The sequence below is a fragment of the Scyliorhinus torazame genome, chromosome 29 (assembly GCF_047496885.1).
Source record: "Scyliorhinus torazame isolate Kashiwa2021f chromosome 29, sScyTor2.1, whole genome shotgun sequence".
Taxonomy (NCBI): domain Eukaryota; kingdom Metazoa; phylum Chordata; class Chondrichthyes; order Carcharhiniformes; family Scyliorhinidae; genus Scyliorhinus; species Scyliorhinus torazame.
Window position 1 is genome coordinate 26,930,505 of NC_092735.1, and position 20,399 is coordinate 26,950,903.

The following is a 20,399-nucleotide window of genomic DNA, read 5'->3' on the forward strand; positions in this document are numbered from 1 at the left end:
TTTCCCCACCCGCCTGGTTTGATGTGCTGAAATTAGATACCTAGAAAGAAGAAAAAAATGAGAGTTTAATCCAGATTTTTATAAACCGACTTTAATGTGCCTCAAGGGGCGATCGATATCAAACCTGATCTGACCAATTACTCTGCTCTTTTCTAATAATTTCCTACGCCCTTGCATATCCACTGCTCACCCTGGCATGTGACTTTCTCCCCCCCCCCCCCCCCCCAACTTCCAAGCCTGCCAGATCTTTGCACGCTCACCAAGATGAGTTAGCATAACTTGCAGTCGTTATCTCCGATCTGAGGGTAGTTGGGTGCGTGAGAAAGGATTCATTGCTGTCAAGGGAGCTCTGGCTCGCGATTGACATTTATGACTCTTTCATTGCCAATGAGCATGATTTACGAATCCAGGCAAGTTGCTATGACGGTTGTAAATCAAACTGCTCTTTAATGTGCTGTAATCAAGTAATATCCACTGGAAGGGTGAGATTTGTGGGCTATGTCTTTTTTTAAACTAGCTTGGATGAAGACCGGAGCCTAGTATATGTGAATCAATGTTGTGTTTGCTGTGGAAGGATGTAAAACATAATCCTAACAGTGCGGCAATGAGTAGGGATCACCTGGGGAGATGGAATCATGACGAACAGCACATTTCTATTTGACCCTGCGTTACTCTGAGCTGGCTGGTGTGAATGGAGTGCTACAATTTACTTAATCTAAAGTGATGGAGGGGGAATCTATTTGGGTTCGCTAAACATAATTGGGTGTATTTATTCCACTGAATCCCTATGCTGCAGAGAGGGGCCATTCGGCCCACCGAATCTGCGCCGACCCTTTGAAAGAGCACTCTACCCAAGCCCTATCCTCCATAACCTGGAACCCCCGCCTAACTTTTGGACACTAAGGGGCAATTTAGCATGGCCAATCCACCTAACCTGCACATCTTTGGACTGTGGGAGGAAACCGGAGCACCTGGCGGAAACCGACCCAGACGCGGGGAGAACGTGCATATTCCACACAGACAGCCACCCGAGGTCGGAATCAAACCTGGCTCCCTGGCGCTGTGAGGCAGTAATCGAGGGAAATGCTCCAATGTGGTACTAAGGAAGTGGTGCCCTATTGCAGGTCCTTTGGATGAGACGCTAAACTGATGTCCCATCTATCTTTTTAGGAGGACTTAGGAGATCCTATTGCACTATCAAAGAACAACAGGGCAGTTCTCCCTACTATGGAGCAGCACGGTAGCACAGTTGCTTCACAGCTCCCAGGTTTGATTCCCACTTGGGTCACTGTCTGTGCGGAGTCTGCCCGTTCTCCCCGTGTGTGCATGGGTTTCCTCCGGGTGCTCCGGTTTCATCCCACGGTCCAAAGATGTGCAGGTTAGGTGGATTGGCGATGATAAATTGCCCTTTGTGTCCAAAGAAAAGGTTCGGTGGGGTGACTGGGTTACGGGGATTGGTTGGAGGTGTGGGCTTGGGCGGGGTGCTCGTTCCAAGGCTGGTGCAGACTCAGTGGGCCGAATGGTCTCCTTCTGCACTGTAAATTCTATGATAATATCCAAATCGATTCCTCTATCAACGTCACTAAAATAGATTATCTGGCAATAGAATGTTGCCAGAAGGAGTAGTGCCAGAAGGGGTAGTACAGTGTAGAAGGAGGCCATTCGTCCCTTCTAGTCTGCACTGGCTCTTGGAAAGTGCACCCTACTTAAACCCATGCCTCCACCCTATCTCAAAAACCCAGTAACCCCAGCTAGCCTTTTTGGACACTTAAGGGCAATTTATCATGGCCAATCCACCTAACCTGCACATCTTGGACTGTGGGAGGAAACCGGAGCACCCTGAGGAAATCCACGCAGACACGGGGAGAACATGCAGACTCCGCAAAGGCAGTAACCCAAGCCAGGAATCAAACCTGGGGCCCTGGAGCTGTGAAGCAATTGTGCTACCCTGCTGCCCTAATAGCAAGCAATGCTGTTTGTGGGAGCGAATTGTGCGCAAATTAATCTTGAGTAAATTAGCTGTAATGTTTCCTACATTACCACCACAGCTATTAGAAGTACGTTTGAAGTGTAAAGCGCTCTGGGATATCTTGGAATGATGAAAGGCGGCACAGTGGCTAGCACTGGTTCCTTACAGCCCCAGGGGGCCTGGGTTCAATTCCAGCCTTGGGTGACTGTGGAGTTCACACGTTCTCCAAGTGTCTGCGTTATTTTCCTCCGGGTGCTCCGGTTTCCTCCCGTGGTCCAAAGATTTGCAGGTTAGGCGGATTGGCCATGGTCAATTGGCGGGATTACTGGGAGAGGGCGGGGGAATGGGCCTAGGTAGAGTGCTTATTACAGAGCACTGCACTGTAGTGATTTTTTGATACTCAGTGAGCCATGGCTAACACCTAAATCCAAGAGTGTGGGGCGGCGCAGTGGTTAGCACTGCAAATGAAAATCGCTTGTTGTCACACATAGGTTTCAAATGAAGTTACTGTGAAAAGCCCCTAGTCGCCACATTCCAGCGCCTGTTCGGGGAGGCTGATATGGGAATTGAACCGTGCTGCTGGCCTGCCTTGGTCTGCTTTCAAAGCCAACGATTTAGCCCTGTGCTAAACCAGCCCTAGGACTGCCGCCTCACGGTGCCAAGAACCCCGGTACGATCTCGGCCCCGGGTCACTGTCCGTGTGGAATTTGCACATTCTCCCCGTGTCTGCATGTGTATCACCCCCACAATCCAAAGATGTGCAGGGTAGGTGGATTGGCTACGCTGAATTGCCCCGTAATTGGAAAAAAGAGATTTGGGTACTCTAAATTAACATACATAAATAAATAAATTCAAGAGTATGGAATATTGGTCTAGTGTTCCCTGTGTGGGATCTCAGCACGTTAACACTATTTTGAAGTCATACTGAAATGACTTTAAGGGTAATATGGAAATATTCACCGTTCCTAACACTTCTACCTCACAACATGGACTGCACTTCAGAATTATCTCATTGGGTGTAAAGCGATTTGAGATCCCCAGAGGTTGCGAAAAGTGCTCTGTAAGTGTGAGTCTTCCTTGTATGAGGCAAGAGTTTCAAATTGAATTTTCTCATCTTTAAAGGAGCTCTTTAATTACACTTGGTGGTGAAGAAATGATTTCCAAAGAACGATAGGGTTACAGTAGTGTCGGAAAATAATAAGCTGCACCGCCCCACGCTTCTCTTATGGGAGTGGTGGGGGGGGTGGGGGGGTATCTGGTGTAGGAGGCAGGCTTCACTCACCACAAAGCTGGAAACAGTCAGGTACATCGACCACTTCCATTGTTGAAACCTTCAGCGGTGACGGTGCCTGAAGGAGGAAGTAAAATCATTCTGACCTGGTTCAGATTTTCTGTACAATATTCTTGCTCTCTCACCACCCCATCTCTCGCCTTTCCCATCTCTGGTACAGGTTAATGCCTATTTGCTTTTTGCGAGTATGAAACTTCTTCCTTCCCTTTCCACCATCCCGTTATTTCATGCCCTGTGCACAAGCTGAGGCCAAGCAGACAGACTTGCTCCGTGCGTGTTGCAGTTTTAGTTAGTGACGGTGACCTGTGCGTTGGCTTTTCATGTCATGGGATCATTCAAATTTACAGCGCAGAAGCAGGCCATTTGTCCCATTGTAACTCTGCTGGCTAAAAAAAGGAACAATCCAGCCTAATTTCACTTTCTATCTCTTGGTCTGTAGCACTGTAGGTTAAGGACTTGCAGTGCATATCCAATATGATGCAGCTGTTCTGCCTCTACCCTTTCAAGCAGTGAGTTCCGGACTTCCAACACCCTGTGGGGAAATAATTTGTCCTCAACTCCCCTCAACTAATTTGTTTAAATCTATGTTCCTCAGTTCTTGACCTCTTAGCTAAAGAGGATAGGTCCTTCCTATCCTAGATAAAGGATTAGAGGAAAGTTGAGGATTTTTGTCAGAGTTAATAATGATAATCTTTATTAGTGTCACAAGTAGGCTTACATTAACACTGCAATGAAGTTATTGTGAAAATCCCCTAGTCGCCACACTCCGGCACCTGTTCGCGTACACAGAGGGAGAATTCAGAGTGTCCAAATTGCCTAACCAGCACATCTTTTGGGACTTGTGGGCGGAAACCGGAGCACCCGGAGGAAACTCACGCAGACACAAGGAGAATGTGCAGACTCCGCACAGACAGTGACCCCAGCCGGGAGTCAAACCCGAGTCCCTGGTGCTGTGAAGCAACAGTGCAAACCACTGCGCTACCCTGCCGCCCGCTTGAAACTCTACCCTAGCTGGACCCATTGTTATTTTATGCACCTCTATTACACCTCCCCTCAACCTCCTCTGCTCCAAAGAAAACAATCCCAGCATATTAAATCTTTCCTCATAGTTAGAATTCTTGAGTCCTGGAAACATCCCCATCCAGATCTTGTCTGGTGCGGTCACATTTGTCCTGTAATGCAATAACTAGAACTGTAGACTGTACTCCAGCTGTGGAGTATAACCTCATTGATCTTGTGTCCCAGCTAATGGAAAAAAGTATCCAATATGTCTTTTTTTTAAAATTTAGAGTACCCAATTCATTTTTCCAATTAAGGGGCAATTTAGCGTGGCCAATCCACCTAACCTGCACATTTTTGGGTTGTGGGTGCGAAACCCATGCAATCACGCGGAGAACTCCACACAGACAGTGACGCAGAGCCGTGATCGAACCTGGGACCTCAGCACCGTGAGGCTGCAGTGCTAATCCACTGCGCCACCGTGCTGCCCCAATATGTCTTTTTAACCATTTACCCGACCTTTAAGGCATCTGTGGACATGCACTCCAAGATCCCCTGTTCCTCTACACTTAAGTATCCTACCATTTATTGTGTGTTCCGATGTCTTAATTGTCTTTCTCAAATGCGCTACATCACACTTCTCTGGACTGATTTCCTTCTGCCACTCTCATTCATGTTCCCCCTCAATCTCCTCTGCTCCCAAGGGAAACAACCCCAGTCTTTTCAATCTCTCTTCATAACTAAACTCTCCAGCCCAGGTGACATCTTGATAAATCCTTCCTATAATGTGGATTCCAGAACAGCACGCAGTACTCTTAACTGTAGCCTCACCAACATTTTATACAGTTCCAGCATAGCCTCCCTACTCTTAAACTGTATGCATCGGCTAATAAAGGCAAGTGTACCATATACCACCTTAACCACTGTATCCACTATATCCGCCTGCTCTGTTACCTTAAGGGACCGATGTACTTGCACATAAAATGATGGGAATGTGAAGCTTGCTATCACAAGGGGTGTTTGAAGCGAATAGCATAGATGGGATTTAAAGGGAGTTATATACGTAAACAAAGGAGAAAGAAATGGAAGCATACATTAATATGGTTGGATGAAGCAGGAGTGAGAAGAGGCTGGTGTGGAGTATAAATGCTGGTGGGAACCCGTTGGGTCAAATGTCCTGCCTGTGCTGTAAACTCTATGTGACGTCTTTTCCCTCTTTACAGTCGAGATTGCCCCATTTTCTACATGCGGAAAAAAGTTCAGAAGGACCTTGGTGACCAGGAGAAAGTGATGATGCGATTCGGACCCCCGACCTGGTGATGGAGTGGAGCAAGGAGCTGGGAGATATTTTGGGGGTGGGGGGGGGTGGGGGTGGGGGGGGGTGTGTCTTAAATAAGTGAGTTAGATTTCTTCACAGGTTTCAGAAATGTAGTTGTTTCTGTCCGCCCTGCTGCTGCTGCCATTTGGGGAGAAGCTTATCAAATGCGAAATGCTAAGCTGCAGTTTTGCTCTCTTTCTCTCCCGGCTGTGAACATCTTTCAGAGTCGAGTAGGTACACTTTCACGGCCTGACTACTTAAACTCAGCATCTGAAGTAGCTCGGGAGCCCTCAAAAGCCTGCGTGAGTTTTTTTAAAAATTACTGAATACTTTGGGGATGGGGAAGAATGGGCAAAGGAAGGTGATGTTCGAATAGAGAATGCTTCATCACAAATTGTGAGCCATTCGTTGGCTGTTTTACGAAATATGCTATTGCAGATGAGACACTAGTTTGTACACTAGAGGATAACCTTTGGGTTACCAATGTGCTGTTACAAAAAGCTGAGTTTTTTTTTTATACCTACGTCATTCATTGAATTACTGACCAGTGGATTGATTGAAGCGCACGTGATGTGAATGAGTGAGTGAAATGAAATGTTAATGAGGTGATGTACCCTGCATTACTCTGAGAAACCTTTCTTAGATCTGCCAGGCCAATTCGACTAAATTATCCACTCTTGTTCAACAGCTGCTGGGATGTTTGAATCTACTTTGATAAACTGGAGGATTCTCTCCCATTCCAACCATTTAATACATTGCAACCATTTAATACATTGCAACCGTTTAATACATTGCAACCTACTGCTGGCCATCCCCTTTGTGTTTGTGGGGCAGGCAGAGTTGGAGACAACCTGTAGGGCACGAATGTTAGGAGGCGCCAAATGAGTGCTCGGGATTGTTTTACGGTGGCGGAGACTAGGAGAGGAGTGAGAAATGTAGTAGAAATTGCAGTTGAAATTGGTAACTAGGTTGGAGCACGGTGATATATTGGGTTATGTTCTCTAACCAATAAAAGTAACCCATGTCCAACCTCAGCATGTGCCCGTGCACCACCTATTGAAGGGGTATGGTGCAGGTGAATATCATCAGATCTTCAGTTTAAATGTTCCCCAGATGGCATGCTTTCGCTCATGGTTATATCTTTTAAGCTTTAATGCCCCATCAGATTCCGGAGAATCTTTTGCACCAACAGGCAGCAAAACCTGGGATATAATTTGGCCAATGGAATTTCTACAGCCCCAACTCATCATTTCTTAATGGTTAAGAATTTTGGGCAGCTCTGTAGCTGCAGGCAGCTTTCCACTGGCGGGAAAGTGCTACGGCTGCGTTCAATTTGGCTTTAAAAGGAGCTTCATAATGGACTACTAATTGGATTGGAAGAGGTGGTGGCCATCAAATGTGCTCATCTCGCAGTGGTTTTCCGGGTACAGCTCCAGTCGTTGGCACCATCTTGGTGCTCCCACAGGAAGTTGGTCTTTGTGGGCATGTTGGCTGGGCAGCGATTCATGCTGGACTGCTCAAGAACAAACGCCAACCCTAGTTAGATTTGTCTACTCATCACCTGGCATCCAGGTGTGGAATTCCAACCGGGGTTTGTCAACTGATGGCGATTGGCATGAGAAACCGCAGCGAATTTACCTCCAACACCCAAGTCTCAATATCCCATTTCTAGTCTGGTGAAAACTGGCTAAAGAATAAACCAGGGATTAGAACTCCGACCTCGCTGGCCTGTTTTGGTGTGGTGCTACTTCAGCAGCTACCTCCTGAGCTATCTTGAGAGGTATTGAAATTCCACCATTCAACCTTATTCCACATTTTCAATTGCAATGTTCTTCCTGGCAGGGGTATGATGGTTGTCATATTCGTATTCACTGACATGAAGACAGTCCATGTGGGAATTATTGTGTTTCATGCAAGTGTGACTTTGTACAATATATTTTTTATATCACCATATGAACAATGATTTTTGTATCTTGGGAAATAAAGATGTTAACTATGTTATTAAACAGTCATGTTCTTCTATTCTAGTTGACTACCAACTTTTTTTTTGTTAAATTATTTTCCCGAAATCCCTCCTGCCTCTCTGTATATATTTAGTGAACGTGATTGCATGGCATTGAGCCAGCTTCAATGAGCAGCACCAAAATTATTTTTATCCCCATCCTGGCTCTGTACTTGATGCGGAAAATGCTGTTTAGTAATCGGTTCACAATAAAACCAGTTAAGCCAGTTGAACGAAATGGAAGAAAGCTTGCGTTCTGCTTTCTATTTTTTGCCTCTCCTTCCCTGGCTTTGGCGGAGGGGCAGAGGGGAGATGATTGCTCAGTTGCTTGCAGCCTCCTGCTCCCTCGTCTAAATAGCCAGTCTTCATACGTGAGTAGAAGATGTTTGACCATGGCAGGACAAGAAACGTCACAGTTTGACTCCAGCTTGTTTCGGCATGCATGGTACACTCCCAGCAAGAGTGCTGGATAGCAAGGAGGAGCAAGTGCCAGAGCTGTTTTTATTTACCATGTTGGAGTCGCTAATCATAGTGGTAGCCCATTTGATGTGCTGGGCATGATCAACCCAAGGATTGAACCAAAGGTCTTCTGTCTTGGACATACAGTATGGTTCCGAATGCAAGACCATTTTGGTTTGGGACATGGAAGGTTTTTGGTGACTTTGCTTATCATTTTGGCTGTACGTTTAGTCTAAAGCTATGATCTCAGACTCGCGACGCAGAGGCCACGAGCAAGTACCGGCATGGCAAATTCAGAATTCATTGTTAGAATGCTAGTCCAGAGATTACCAGGTTTATTGATCGTGAAGTCATGCTACATTGTCTTAAACACCAGTTAACGTCCAACAAGGCAGAGAGAGCCTGCCATACATGTTCTACATGTGACTCCATTTCCGCGATGCATCGATCCCTCGCAAACGACTCCGTTAAAATGCTTACTGGAAGCAAAATGCTTAAGAGAAATATGGAGAAACATATTGACAAGTTTGAGGCCTTGGATCAGGATACTATTCGGGCAGTTCCAACTCAGTTGACTCCCTCGCCAACACTTTGGACTGGTGTCCCTTCCATGTTGAATATTGTTTATTTGGAGAAAACAGGGATGTAAGCATATATAATGTACTTTGGGGGGGGGGGGGGGGGTAGTGATTAAGGGTGGCTTGGTAGTAACACCATTGGCTGAAGGAGGACTCTGCTGTCTGGAATGGGGCTGTGGCAGATGGCGAGGAAACCAACATGAAGTCGCCTATTGTAAATTTGTCCTCACTAACCTAGTAATTGCAGGCATGTCTGCCAGTGGCCGCATTGGTAGGAGTATAACCGCACAGTCCTTGGGGCTGGTTTAGCTCAGCTGATTCATGATGCAGAGCAAGGCCAACAGTGCGGGTTCAATCTCCATTCCAGCAAGATTATTCATGAAGGCCCAGCCGTCTCAACCTTGCCCCTCGCCTGAGGTGTGATCCTCAGGTTAAATCACCACCAGTCAGCTCTCCCCCTCAAAGGGGAAAGCAGCCAATGGTCATCTGGGAATATGGCAACTTTACTTGTGGGCAAAATCTAGTCTTCACGATGAGGAAATCTTCCATTGTGCTAAGTGGATAGAGCAGCATCCTACAACTGGTCATCCAAGGATAAGCCGGGAACAATTTTTTTTATAATGAGGCACTGACTTAGTGAGGCTGGTGTCATAATATACATCTATGTATATAATGGAGTGCAGACAGGCAGTGATTGACACACAGGATGACCAGTAAGCGCACAGAACAGAGCAGCTAATCATCAGACAGGACACGACCACTATAAAGCCAGAGGGCACCAGTTTTCCCACTCTCGGGACCCAGCCTCAGACAGAGTTAGTGAGCTGGCCAGTGCAAACACCATGTGGTAGCTAGTAAGTCTGGTTAGGCTAGTATCAGGTCTCCAGTCAAGTCAGCATAGTGTCAACCCACAGTTGAACATGTATAATAGTTTAGATGTTAAATATAATCGTGTTGCATCTTATCAAGTGTTGGAGGTCTGTCTCTCGCTACACTGCATCAAGTGCAGTCCACATAGACCCAGCCTTCCCAACACATCATGGTACCAGTGAGTGATGCTGAAAATGGACAGACCTACCTTGAGTGAATCAGCGTTAACCAGCAGAGACATCCGGTGACATGGAAAACGTTCGCCCTCCTCTGCATAGCCGGCAACCTGGGCGCAAATTGGAAGATCTTCAAACATAAGTTCCAACTCTAGAAGCCACCGACCTCAAGGCCGCATTGGACGCCAGGAAGATCGCACTATTCCTCTCCACAGCCGGGGACCACCGCCATCCACATCTACAACTCCCTTACATTCCCTGAAGGCGAAAACAAGACAAAATTTAAAACAGTCCTACTGAAGTTCGACAGCCACTGCGACATTGAGGCGAATGAGAGCTTTGAACGGTACGTTTTCCAGCAGAGGTCTCAGGGTAAGAATGAACCTTTTCAATCCTTTCTGACCTATCTCCGCATCCTCGCGCAGTCATGTAACTATGACTCGACCACTGATTCCATGATCCGGGATCAGATCGTTTTCGAGGTCCACTCCGATTCCCTTCGCCAGCAGCTCCTGAAAGTCAAGCAGCTCACCATCGCCATCGAAACGTGCGTTCTCCACGAAAATGCTAACAATCGGCACTCCCACATCAGGGCGTCAGAAATGGCAAAGCTAACCTCCTACGAGGCGGAACGGGTGCAGGCCATCGCACAAACGCAGGGCCTAAGTATCGACGAGAGTGGCCATTCCGCGCGCTTTTCCCGGGCCCCTGCGCATGCGCGCCACGATCGAGGGGACGACTTGACTGCGCAGGCGCGTATGTCGTTTGACTGCACTGTGCATGCGCTATGGCGCACGGAACGCACTGACGTTGGCGTCATGACGTGTCCGAATTGTGGCTCCGCCCATTTAAAGCGGCAATGTCCAGCAAAATCACGATGGTGTCTATGTATATAATGGAGTGTGGCAAGCTTGGCCACTACGCAGCCCTTTGCAGATCTGGCTCCACTGCCCAGCATCCAGCGATCCCAGCCGCGGCGCAGAAGCGTCCATTCAAGACAGCAACCCATGCCAGACTCCGACAGCCCAACAGATCCTGATGCTGCGTGCCTCAAATCTCCATACGGGTGGGCATCATTACGAAGCATGCGCTGCCTTTCTCCAAGACAGCGAAGCACCTCCCGATCCTCAGCGTGGATCCCGACGAAGAGTGGTGTGCTGTCCTCACAGTCAACAAGGCTCGCAACCAGTTCAAAGTGGACACCGGCGCATCGGCGAACCTCATCTCCAAATCCGATCTCGACACCATCCGCGTTAGACCATGCATTCTTCTACCGGCCTGCCAGCTCCTTGACTACAATGGCAATACCATAGCTGCCAGTGGCTCATGCCAACTCGGAGTTTCCAATAAATCATTCAAAGCGACACTGCGATTTGAGATCGTGGGACCTGACGGAGCATCCCTGCTCGGTGCTCGGGCCTGCGAACTCCTGAATGTGGTTCAGCGAGTCCACACCATGTCATCCTCACAGGCGACGGCCTCACCTGCTGAGAACTTCCAGGCTGAAATTGATGACATCATCACGCAGTACCACAGCGTGTTCGACGGAATGGGCAAACTCCCATACCGATACAAAATCCTGCTCAAACCAAACGCCACCCCTGTGATCCACGCACCACGTCGGGTGCCGGCACCCCTCAAGGACTGCCTCAAGCAGCAGTTACAAGACCTCCAGGACCAGGACATCATATCAAGGGTCACAGAACCCACGGACTGGGTCAGCTCCATGGTCTGCGTCAAGATGCCGCCAGGAGAGCTTCGAATCTGCATCGACCCCAAGGATTTAAACTGCAACATCATGAGGGAACAGTACCCAATACCAAAACGTGAAGAGTTGACCAGCGACATGGCTCATGCCAAACTCTTTACGAAGCTGGACGCCTCCAAGGGGTTCTGGCAAATACAGCTGGATGCATCCAGTCGCAAGCTGTGCACATTCAATACCCCGTTCGGTCGCTACTGCTACAACCGGATGCCTTTTGGCATCATCTCTGCCTCAGAGGTATTTCACCGCATCATGGAACAGATGATGGAGGGTATCGAGGGGCTGCGCGTGTATGTTGACGATGTCATAATCTGGTCCACAACTCCTCAAGAACACATCGATCGCCTCAAGCAGGTATTCCACAGAATCCATGAACATGGCCTCCAACTCAACAGAGCCAAGTGCTTGTTCGGTCAATCAGAAATCAAATTCCTTGGTGACCACATATCGCAGCAAGGTGGCGGCCAGATGCTGACAGGGTCACGGCGATCAACGCCATGAAGACCCCAGAGGACAAAAAGGCACTCCTCCGCTTCTAGGGATGGTCAACTTCCTCGGGAGGTTCATTCCCAACATGGCGGCACACACCACAGCCCTCTGCCATCTCGTCAAAAAGTCAACGGAATTCCAGTGGCTGCCCGCTCATGAGAACGAATGGCATGAGCTGAGGGCAAAACTCACCACAGCCCCGGTTGTGGCATTCTTCAACCCTACCAAAGAGACCAAAATATCCACTGACCCGAGCCAGGACGGTATTGGGGTGGCGCTCCTCCAACGGGATGACTCCTCCTCATGGGCCCCAGTTGCGTATGCCTCCAGAGCCATGAAGCCACTGAGCAACGGTCCGCTCAGATTGAGAAGGAATGCCTGGGCCTCCTAACGGGAATCGACAAATTTCACGACTATGTGTATGGCCTCCCAAAATTCACGGTTGAGACGGACCGCAGGCCATTAGTCCACATAATCCAGAAGGATTTGAATGACATGACGCCTCGGTTATAGCAAAACCTTCTCAAGCTACGCCGCTATGATTTTGAATTTGTCTACACGCCAGGCAAAGAACTCATTGTTGCAGATGCCCTTTCCCGGTCTATCACCACACCATGTGAACAAACTGACTTTGTCTGCCAAATCGATGCGCAGGTGCAATTGTGTGCCTCCAACCTTCAGGCCACTGATGAGAGGGTCATCCAAATTCGTGAGGAAACGGCCATGGATCCTCTGCTACAGCGTGTGATGCAGCACCTTACAAATGGCTGGCAGAAGGGACAATGTCCCCAGTTTTACAACGTCAAGGACGACCTGACGGTGGACGGCGTCCTCCTGAAGCTCGATAGGATTGTGATTCCGCAGAGCATGCGAGCTATGGTGCTCGGCCAATTCCATGAGGGTCACCTCCGGGTCGAGAAATGTCGACGCAGAGCTCGAGAGGCAGTCTATTGGCCGAGCCAGGATGTTGCCAAACCGGTTCTCAACTGCCCCACATGTCAGAAATTTCAGCTAGCTCAACCCAAAGAAACTCTGCAGCAACATGAGATAGTGACCTCCCCATGGTCCAAAGTTGGTGTCGACCTTTTCCACGCCAAGGGGCGTGACTATGTCCTCCTGGTCGACTACCTCTCCAATTACCCAGAAGTGGTGAAACTGTCCGACCTCACGTTGGAAGGCGGTGATTAAAGTATGCAAAGAAACGTTTGCCCGGCATGGGGTACCGCTCACGGTGATGAGTGACAACGGTCCCTGTTTTTACAGCCAGGAATGGTCTGATTTTGCCCGCCTATACAACTTTTGTCACGGAACCTCCAACCCTCACTATCCGCAGTCAAACGGGAAGGCCGAAAAAGGGATCCATATTGTCAAGAGATTACTATGCAAGGCTACAGACTCGGGCTCCGACTTCAACCTGGCACTGCTGGCATACAGAGCATCCCCGCTGTCCACTGGGTTGTCTCCCGCGCAGATGCTCATGAATCGTGCTCTGCGAACCACGGTTCCAGCCATCCATGTTCCAGACCTTGACCACCTCATGGTCATACAAAAGATGTGGCAGTCTCGGCCCAACAGAAATCAGCATACGACGCTTATGCCACAGATCTCCCTGAGCTGGTCCCAACTGATCGTGTTCGTGTGCAGTTGCCTGACGGGGGCTGGTCCGCCACAGCTGTGGTGGTCAAGCAAGTGGCCCCGAGATTGTTCCTCGTCCGCATGGCTGATGGCTCCTTCCTACGACGCAACAGACGGGCGCTGCGCAGAGTTCCACGCCCGCCACCTAACCATGATATCCCGCCTCTCTCAATGCTTCCTCCGGATGTGCCCTACCACAAGGCCACCGATCTACCAGCAATCCTGCTGACCTCTGCGACCACCGCATTGGCAGCGGTCCCGCCTATCCAAGTGCAGGTGGGCCCTGATCCACCCTTGAGGCGGTCAACGAGAATTCGTCGCCCGCCGCAGAGACTAAACTTATAGACTGAACGTTTGCACAACTGTGTTACCTTATCGTTTTGACCTCTGTAAATATAGTTTTTTACCGTTTCATCTGCCCTATATCTGCACTAGCGACACCTTCCTGTGTACATAAGGTCATTTTAGCACATTCTGTATATAGTCACGCACATATACACACCCACACGCACATGCACTTTAATATTTATTATCTCAACACAATACAAAAAGAAAAAAAGGGGGGGGGAGATGTCATGATATACATCTATGTATATAATGGAGTGCAGATGGGCAGTGATTGACACACAGGATGACCAGTAAGCACACAGAACAGAGCAGCCAATCACCAGACAGGACACGACCACTATAAAGCCAGAGGGCACCAGTTTTCCCGCTCTCTCGGGACCCAGCCTCTGAGACAGTCAGAGTTAGTGAGCTGGCCAGTGCAAACACCATGTGGTAGCTAGTAAGTCTGGTCAGGCTAGTGTCAGGTCTCCAGTCAAGTCAGCATAGTGTCAACCCACAGTTGAACATGTATAATAGTTTAGATGTTAAATAAAATCGTGTTGCATCTTATCAAGTGTTGGAGGTCTGTCACTCGCTACACTGCATCAAGTGCAGTCCACATAGACCCAGCCTACCCAACACATCAGCTAGAACATCGGGCGAGCTGCATGCACAAAAAACACTGGCTACATAGTCCCACAATTAATGGATCGGAGAAAATCTATCGTACCAACATATTCAGTCAGGAACAATGATGGATAATTGGGCAACTAACAAAGAAGAGGCTCCATGAACCACCCGAGGCAAAACCATGGTGACTCAGCGTGCGAGTGCAAGAGAAGAGGTTGAAGTATTTGCAAGTATCTTCAGTCAAAAGTGCCAAGTGGATGGTCTTCTGTCAAGGTCATCACCATTATGGGTAGCAATGCCGAGCCAATTTGGTTCACTCCACTAAGGACGACAGCCTGTGGGCCTTGGTAATATCCTGGGTGTGGTGCTGCAGACCTCTGCATCAGAACTAGATGCCCAATCTGCTCTTCAAACATGTAATCTATGCTGTGCTGCCATGACACTAGCATCTAACCAACAATGTGGAATATTACCCAGGTATCGCATTAAAAACATGATTAATCAAATTTAGCCCATTGTGATAAAAATGTAGGAATTTGGTGCAGAAAGGGTTAAAACCATGGGTTAGTATGCAAGTATTGCAGTCACGCCTTTTAAAATCCTGGTTTGAAAGACAGCTAGGCTTTTTGGGCGCCAGAGGTGCAATTAAAGCGTGCTAAAATGGACATTTATTTAGATTATAATAATTTTTATTGTCACAAGTAGGCTTACATTAACACTGCAATGAAGTTACTGTGAAAAGCCCCTAGTCGCCACATTCCGGCGCCTGTTCCAGTACACAGCGGGAGGCAGAATGTCCAAATTACCTAATGGCACGTCTTTCGGGACTTGTGGGAGGAAACCGGAGCACCCGGAGGAAACCCCCGCAGACACGGGGAGAACATGCAGACTCCATACAGACAGTGACCCAAGCCGGGAATCGAACCTGGGACCCTGGAGCTGTGAACCCACTGTGACCCCACTGAGCTGTTGTGCTGCCCATTAAGATGGTCCCCTGGGGAGTAGATAATGGTTTAGCTCAGTGGGCTAGACAACTAGTTTGTGATGCACAACAAGGCCAGCAGCGCGGGTTCAATTCCCGTACCAGCTGAGAATTCTGAATTCTACCTCCGTGTACCCGAACAGGCACTGGAATGTGGTGACTAGAGGCTTTTCACAGTAACTTCATTGCAGTGTTAATGTAAGCCAAGCCTACTTGTGACACTAATAAATATTATTATTATTAATTAGAGACAATCTGCGATCGAACAGCCACCCTGCAGCTGAAAAGCAGCTCGCAGCATCGCAGATAGAAGCCAGGAGACCCTGCGCCCGGGATCTACCTGGCTCGCTCCGCCTCGGGAGATGTAACGCGATCTCGTGAGATGTTGCGATGTAAATCCTGCCAATTGTGGGTGGGAAATCTGCATATTAAAGCAAAACAGCTAGTCTCACTTTAATATGCAGTATCCTGAGGTATCCAAGGTGATGGGATCTAAATATCCAACAAATACAACTGGTTAACCATTATCTAATTCCTAATCCCCTTCTCGCCTCTTTAACTCACCTCAGCCTCTACACACAGACAAACACAGAGGGGAAAGGGGGGGTGTTTAAAAAAAGAATAATTCGAAAAGTTAAAGAATCAAAGCCTATGTGTCAGATGGACATCTGCCAGGTAAATCCTTCTAGTCTCAGCCTTCAGTTGGGTGTAATAGTTTTCACTGTGGATTCAGCAGGATCTCAAGACTTCTCTGCAGTCTCAGAAACACAAAGGCAGGACACTTTCTTTTGGTTTCGAAGAGAGAGAGCAAATCACAGCTTCTCTCAGCGTCTGGGACCTTTCTCTCTGGGTTCCTTGAAAACCCCCTCACATCAACCCAATCACTGACTTGCCAGGCAGGATACAGTCCTTCGCCAATCCATTGGCTACCAGCCAACCAATCAAACCAAATCCCTCTGATCTCCCGGGTGCCAGAAAGCCTAAGTTCTGCTGTTCAAAAGCTAAATCTCCAATAACACGGTGAATTATTTTGCAACTTTTGACTTCCTCACTTCCTCTACTCGACTTAGAGGTATTTGTCCAATAAATATCTATGGATCAAAAATAATAACGACAAAATAAGAAAGGGGAATAAGGGAATCAACAGGAGCGGTCCTTACAATATCCCTATTTTCTGTGAAATCACTCCTGGAGTATAAGGAATCCTTTCCCCTCAGTTTTACAAAATTAAAATAAAATATTGGGGTTTCTGTCCAGTATCCTAGCCACTGTTGGGGGTCTGGTCTGGAATTGTAATCCCGTTCCCATACTGCTAAAGGTCAAAAAGCAAAGTTGCCACAGTCCCAGATGACCATAGGCTGCCCCCCCCCCTCCCCCTTTGAGGGGGGGTGGGAGCTGACTGGTGGTGATTTAAAAATATACATATAAATGTACAGTACCCAATTCTTTTTTTCCCAATTAAGGGGCAATTTAGCTTAGCCAATCCATCCACCTGCACACCTTTGGGTTGTCGGGTGAGACACGCAGACACTGGGAGAATGTGCAAACTCCACCCAGACTGTGGCCTGGGGCCGGGATCGAACCTGGGTCCTCGGTGCCATGATGCAGCAGTGCTAACCACTCTGCTGCCCTTGACTGGTGGCGATTAAAACTGAGGGTCACCACACCTTAGGCGAGGGGCAAGGTCATGAATAACCTCAGCTGGCACGGGAATTGAATCCGCTCTGCTGGCCGCGCTCTGCATCACAGACCAGCTGTTTAGCCAAGTGAGCTAAACCAGCCTCCAATGCTACTAACCTGTTGGAGACAAGTTCGTCAGAGTTTGTCTGCCAAAATATTTTTGGTTACTTCATCAATTACTTTGTCTTGGAAGGGGACTGTCTACTTATAAGCTTTTGATGTTGGGTGTCATTCACAAGTCCTCTAATAATAAAGTGGCCCATTCCAGGCCACTAGACAATATCCAGATTTGGGCTGACAAGTGATAAAAGCAAAACACTGCAGGTGCTGGAAATCTGAAATATGAACAGAAAATGCTGGAAAAACACAGCAGTTCTGACAGCGTCTGTGGATAAAGAAGCAGAATTAACGATTTGAGTCCAGTATGACGTTTCGGAACTTTATTTTACTTGGGCTGAGGAGTGGCAGGTGGACATTTATGTTACAGAGTGCCAGGCAATGCCCACCGTCCGACAACCTTGAAGGACATTGCTCTGCCCGATGCCTCCACCATCAGAATCCAGGGATGTCTGCATTGACCAGGCATGAAACTGGGCATCAGAACTGGAAAGGGCACAAACTAAGATCCACATGATGAATGGCTCACTTCCTGACCTCCAGCATCGACATGACTCAAGTCATGGATATAGCGGAATGCTTACCATGTGTTTACAGCCGCAACAGTCAAGAAGCTTGACACTATTCAGAAGAAAACTATCTTCTGCACCCCTGGCACTGCTTTGAATATCCTGTGGTTTATGTACTATCCCCAGTGAGTGCTGCAAAAGTTCAGCAAGCTTAACTGCAACACCACATTAGCCACTTGATGCCGCTGAGCAGGGCAATGCCACTGGAATGCCTACATTTCCCAGTTTCCCTCTTGAGTGGCACACTATCCTGCTTGGTCACATAAATTACTGTTCCTTAAATATTGCTGCGATAATAGCGTTGAGGTTCCTACCTAATCACCACCGCAAAGGCAACGGGGATTCAAGGAGAAGGCATCACTGGCATCTTTTTAGGATGAGCAATAAATGCTGCCTTGTCAGCATTGCCCACATCCTGAGAGCTTTTTAAGAAAAGTGTCAGCTCAAAAATACTATCAAGATCTATTGTGCAGGGAGGCAGTGGTGTACTGGTATTGTCACTGGACTGGCAACCCGGAGACCCAGAGTAATGCTCACATTCCATCACGGCAGATGGTGAAATTTAAATTTACTAAAACCTGGAATTAATAATCCAACGATGACCATGGAACTGTAAACGATTGTTGTGAAAACCTACCTGATATACCATTGTCCTTTAGGGATGGAAATCTGCCATCCTTACCCGGATTGGCCTACATGTGACTCCAGACCCACAGCAATGCGGCCGATGCTTAAATACCTTTGTAAACGAACAAGGAAGCCATTGCGTTCAAAGGACAATTAAGGATGGACAACAAAGGCTGCACCAGCCAACGACTGCCCACATCTCATGAATGGATTTAAAAAGAGATTTACAGTAACAACTCCCACTTAAGTACTCTGCTGCAATGGCGTGAGGTAACTTCAACCACAGAAGCGTTTGAACTCTTAATCCTGATGAATTAATTGCCTAATCTGTGCTGCAGCCATTCTATGGTTTTATTCTACCTGTTCCGCATAACACTGATCCCTCCAGGGTGTTTGAGATGGCTTGTGCACTGGTTCCCATCCCTGCCCAGCCCATTTCAGACAGTTAGCAGAGAAAGCTAACATTCTGGCCTGGATTGGACCAGAGGTTGTAGAGGTTGAAAGGTTACAGTTGCAATCACATGCTGTGCTCGGTCCTTAAAAAACTTTAATCATTTAAGCGATATTCGTCTAATTTTGATTGACCTTGTGTGCGCTGCTGTAAAGCTTGTAACATGCGCTTTATCCTTGCAGGGACCATTTGTGATATCTGATGTTTTCCCCAGTGTACATACTGCACATGAAGTCAAGATCTCGAGTCGCACTTGGGTTCTTTTTCATTGTCAGCACCCCTATCCATCCCATCCCCCCCCCCCCCCCCACAAGATCAGGTAAAAAGTTCCTCAAATTGTTGATAGTGGGTTACAATGCTTCAGGAATCTTCCTAATTGTTATGGAGTGGTTTGGAAATCTAGTGCAAGATCTTCCAATCTCCTGTAGGTTAAAGAACCATAAAATCCCTACAGTGTGGAAGGAGGCCACTCGGCCCATCGAGTCTGCACCAACCCATCGAAAACCTCCCTGCCTAGGCCCACTCCCCTGCCTTCCCCCTATAAGCCCACCCAACCTTTGGACACTTGGGGGTAATTTAGCATAGCCAGTCCGCCTAGCCTGCACATCTTTGGACCGTGGGAGGGAACCGGAGCACCCAGAAGACTCTATGCGCTGGCTTACAACTCTGATACCCACCCGATTATCACTGTGATTTTAATTTTGCCTCCAACACACTCCTTTGGTTGAACCTGCTATGGGCCAGGGTTTAGAGAACCCCAAAGTGTATCATAGAGTTCACCTGACCCACAACTTTTTATTAGATTGTGGTAAGGGGAGCACACGGCCACTCTACAGGTGCGGTACAGCAGAAATGGAAAAGTATTTTTTAAAGCAAAACAATGTTTATTCTATGAACTCAAGTTAACCTTTTTAAAACATACAGTGAACAACTTAGCAACCATTAATGCAAATACAACCCCCAAAGAATACAACACTAAGTCATCCTTAAGCTGTCCTTTTAACATCCATAAGACTTTAAAAAAAACTTTAAACAGGAGCACATCAGGTTAAAGTCACTACTGAGAGCAGTTATTAGTTTTAAATCACCAAAGGATCGATTTACAGTCTTTAGATTACAGAGAGAGAGAGAGAGAGACTCATACACCATCTGGCTGTGACTGCAGCTATCCAGCTCTGAAAACGAAACTAAAACTCACCCTGCAGCAAACAGCCTAAAACGAAAGTAAAAAGCTGACAGACAGCCCAGCTCCACCCACTCTCTGTCATCACTGCAGTAGTAAACATCCATTTCTTAAAGGTACTCTCACTACAGATATTTACATACACACCCATTTATAAACACCCATTTCTTAAAGGTACTCTCATATGACAAACCGTAGGTTGATCTGATGTTTCCTGTTCACCTCGTGTGTTTGTTGGTCTATGTTGGCTCCAAATCTGGCAATGCCTCGATTTTAAAATTC

The 20,399-nt window shown here is 47.6% G+C and overlaps 1 protein-coding gene across 2 annotated transcripts in view; it reads left to right on the plus strand.

The window, feature by feature from the left end:
- The window catches only part of LOC140403966 (DNA polymerase delta catalytic subunit-like), a 306,416-nt gene extending 300,791 nt beyond the window's left edge, over nucleotides 1-5,625 (plus strand). For both annotated transcript variants that reach the window (XM_072492263.1, XM_072492264.1), the window contains exon 36: nucleotides 5,483-5,625. In XM_072492263.1, coding sequence (XP_072348364.1) covers nucleotides 5,483-5,579 — 97 coding nt within the window. In that variant the 3' untranslated portion in view covers nucleotides 5,580-5,625. The remainder of the gene's footprint in view (nucleotides 1-5,482) is intronic.
- The last annotated feature ends 14,774 nt before the right edge of the window (nucleotides 5,626-20,399 follow it).